At 32.6% G+C, this 3,216-nt stretch overlaps 1 protein-coding gene across 1 annotated transcript; it reads right to left on the bottom strand.

The window, feature by feature from the left end:
• Positions 1 to 434: 434 nt before the first annotated feature.
• LOC104888746 (1-aminocyclopropane-1-carboxylate oxidase homolog 1) lies at positions 435 to 2,737 on the bottom strand. Its single transcript, XM_010673796.4, has 3 exons — positions 2,153 to 2,737; positions 1,403 to 1,724; positions 435 to 928 (listed from the first exon to the last, which is right to left on the bottom strand). Exons 1-3 carry the CDS (start codon positions 2,635 to 2,637, stop codon positions 677 to 679), a joined length of 1,059 nt encoding a protein of 352 aa, XP_010672098.1. The 5' UTR covers positions 2,638 to 2,737; the 3' UTR covers positions 435 to 676.
• Between the last annotated feature and the right edge of the window lie 479 nt (positions 2,738 to 3,216).

The following is a 3,216-nucleotide window of genomic DNA, read 5'->3' on the forward strand; positions in this document are numbered from 1 at the left end:
GATCTTCTCTTTACATGGTTTGTTTCAATAATGAGCAACAGTTATGCCAAAAAAATCGTCGCACGCATCGCGTGTATGCAGCGATGTGATTACGGTTGTGGAAAACAAGATCTTTTGTGGTACTTATGAAAAGTAACTAATACTAAAAAAAAAAAGGATAGGGGCTCTTAAGTCACGATTAAGAGCGGATAAATCACTTCTCGTTTGTTTGATTTTGATTTATTACTTGAAAATCAAGTAGTTAATTTACGTTCAACTCAAAAAAACTCTCGTAATTTTAATTCTCTAAATCTTCACCTTTATTGAATAATATATGTGCCTTTAAATAGGCATTACAAACCTAATCCTAGGGGGCGAACTCGGATTTGGCGTGAATATATAGATAGCAACACGCTTCTTTCCTCATTCAAGCAAACTAGAACTCATAATACACATAAAACAAGAAAAACATATTTTAAATAGAGTAGTAAAAACTTGTAAGTAAAATACTGCTAATACTACTAATCAAAATACTACCGTACATAAATAGAAACCTTAAAGAACTAGGATACTATGAGAAATCTTAATAGAACTAGGATACTATGAAAAATCCTAATAGAATTAGGATTCTCTAAAAGATGAAATGCCGCATGCTCTTGCATCATGTATGAGGTACATATACGGAAGAATATGTCAATCAGAGTCTGAAATGTTCACGAGCTGAGCCACCATTAAGCCCGTTATTTATGAAGTAGGCACTACATTCTTTCACTGTGGTCTCACGATACTTTGGCGGATTTGATTCCGATAATAATTCTTTGATAGGTCCATACTTTCTAGATGTCTCAAGTAAAAATGTCGAGAAAAATGATGCCACAGATATTCTTGGACCCCTTTTGTTGGCTAATACTCTGTGTTCCACGCTTTTATATTTATCATTTGTTATCAACTGAAAATATACATGCAAATACATTAGACACATTAAATTTATGTATATGTCCAGTTGCCACATTTAAACTTATATGTTATTGTTTGATATTGACAAAAGGAAAAAGAAAAAAAGAAGACAAAGGCAGTTAGGCACTAGTCAAATTGTTGAACTACTGAAATGGAAGTATATAATATACTCTCTCCGTTTCAAAATATAGTTTTTGTTTCTATTTTGAAAGTCAAATTTTAGAAACTTTGACCAAATATTCTCGTTAATGTATAGATTAAAACATCTTCATATGAGATCTTGTTAGATTCATCTTAATGTGTACATTCATAATATCAACTTTTTATAATTTTTACTAATACAAAATTAAAGATATTGTAGGTCAAAGATATGTATTGAAGACTGTGCAAAAAGAAACGTGAACTCTATTTTGGGACGGGGGAGTAACATACAACATACTCAACATATATAGAAGTACTTATTTACCTGTAAAAGGTCCCCTATGTTAACCACTAAAGCTCCAGGAGTGGGAGGAACATCAACCCAACGATTGTGATGAAGAACTTGAAGACCACCAATTTGGTCTTGCAATAGCAGAGTTAAGAAGACATTGTCAGCATGTTTTGAGGTTCCCAGTGTTAATTCTGGTTGTGGACAAGCTGGATAATAATGACCCATAACATTTAGCCCTTCACTACAACCTATTTCATTTAAGTGCTTTGCTTCCAATCCAAGTGCCTCAGATAGTAGCTCAAACAACACTTTTCCCACCTTCATCACTTGCTTTGAGTACTCTATTAGTATTTCCCTACACGTCCATATATAAACCATATATAACCAAATTGTCTATCAATTGAGAGAAATGGTAGTATTTTACAACAAATAAAACAATATATTATGTAGTTTAATTTTCACAACATTTTTGTATTTGGTAGTTTTTCGGAAAATTATATAAGATAAGCGAAGAGGAAGGGGACACCAAAAACTATAAACCCCCTTAAGTAATAAAATACAAATTCACCATCTTTTACCATTATACCTTCAATTAACAAAATATTTATATCGTCCTTGATTTATTGGTTTTCAAAAACTAGAAAACTAATATACAATGAACTCTATGAACAATTTTTTGTATATATTATTACGCAATTGACCTTTTGTTTGTTTTCGCATACATCGCGTGCAAACAATACTAGTAATAAATAATAAGAAGATAATAGATCAAAAGAGACAAACCTGCATGGGGTAGGCAATTGATGAGGAAGAGGAGGATAAGGAGCCATCATAACACCAAAAGAATCTCTCCAATTAGCAGTCTTTCCTTTATACAAATTAATATTACTATTATAAACAAACGTTTTATTCTCATAATCCCTAGAATAGTAACTTTTCTTCATTTCATCATCTTCCTCAAAAAACTCTCTTACTCCTTTCAATATCTCTTCTAAAACAGTGTCAGGAATCCCATGATTCACCACTTGAAAAAAACCCCATTCCTCAGATGCTTCTCGAATCTTCTCGACTGCGGCGGCGGCGCTAAGATCAATGATTGGGATACTACAGACAGCATAATCAGACTGAGAAGTGGGTGTAATAATAGTTGGGTCAATGAAAAAAGAGGGAATGGTTGAAACACCAGTATCTGCGACTCCCTTCACTCCTAATTTTGTTTCATCAAATGCTTTTATTTCTGCATCTCGTTCACTTTTACTCGAGTTCATTTTTTTTCCTTTTCTTGTGGGCTAATAATAATAATAATAATAGCTTTGAAATGAGAAAATATGTCGAGTTCTCAATCTGCTTATTAATTGAAATGAAAATAGCAGCTATATATATATGTTGTGAGAATATGTATTGAAGCCAGTTGACGAACATATTCTTGTTTTCTTTTTCTTTCTTTTCTTTTCGTGAACTCCAAGCTATAGTGGAATACTGATAGACACACATGCATGTCGGGTACGTACGACTTCGTGGTCAGGAAGTCTGGGTACGACTTCGTGGTCAGAAAGTGTCCGAGTTTGTGTAGGGTTTTCATAAAAAACGAAATCGAAAAATCGTATTAAAAAACCGGTTTAAATAGGTGATTACCGTATTGATAAAAAAAAATTTAACAGTACGGTTACCGAATCGTCGAACCGATAAAATTAACGGTTAAATGGTACGATTACAGTACTTATGATTTTTGAATGAACGGTTAAACGAAATATTTTTTTCTCTATTTAATTGTTGTGAAACATTTTCAAACAATTACATTAATTCTAATATTTGTTGCTAATAAGTTACAACAATTAGAGAAAGTA

Source organism: Beta vulgaris, chromosome 3, assembly GCF_026745355.1.
Source record: "Beta vulgaris subsp. vulgaris cultivar EL10 chromosome 3, EL10.2, whole genome shotgun sequence".
In the NCBI taxonomy this organism is placed as follows: Eukaryota; Viridiplantae; Streptophyta; class Magnoliopsida; order Caryophyllales; family Amaranthaceae; genus Beta; species Beta vulgaris.

Bases quoted from the DNA above. Each gene is read 5' to 3' on its own strand.
- LOC104888746 (XM_010673796.4), bottom strand. From the start codon at position 2,637: ATGAACTCGAGTAAAAGTGAACGAGATGCAGAAATAAAAGCATTTGAT. The intron at 1,725-2,152 runs GTTTGTCTCTTT...ATGGACGTGTAG, and splicing joins CAATTGCCTACCCCATGCAG to GGAAATACTAATAGAGTACT. The intron at 929-1,402 runs GTAAATAAGTAC...GTATATTTTCAG, and splicing joins ACATAGGGGACCTTTTACAG to TTGATAACAAATGATAAATA.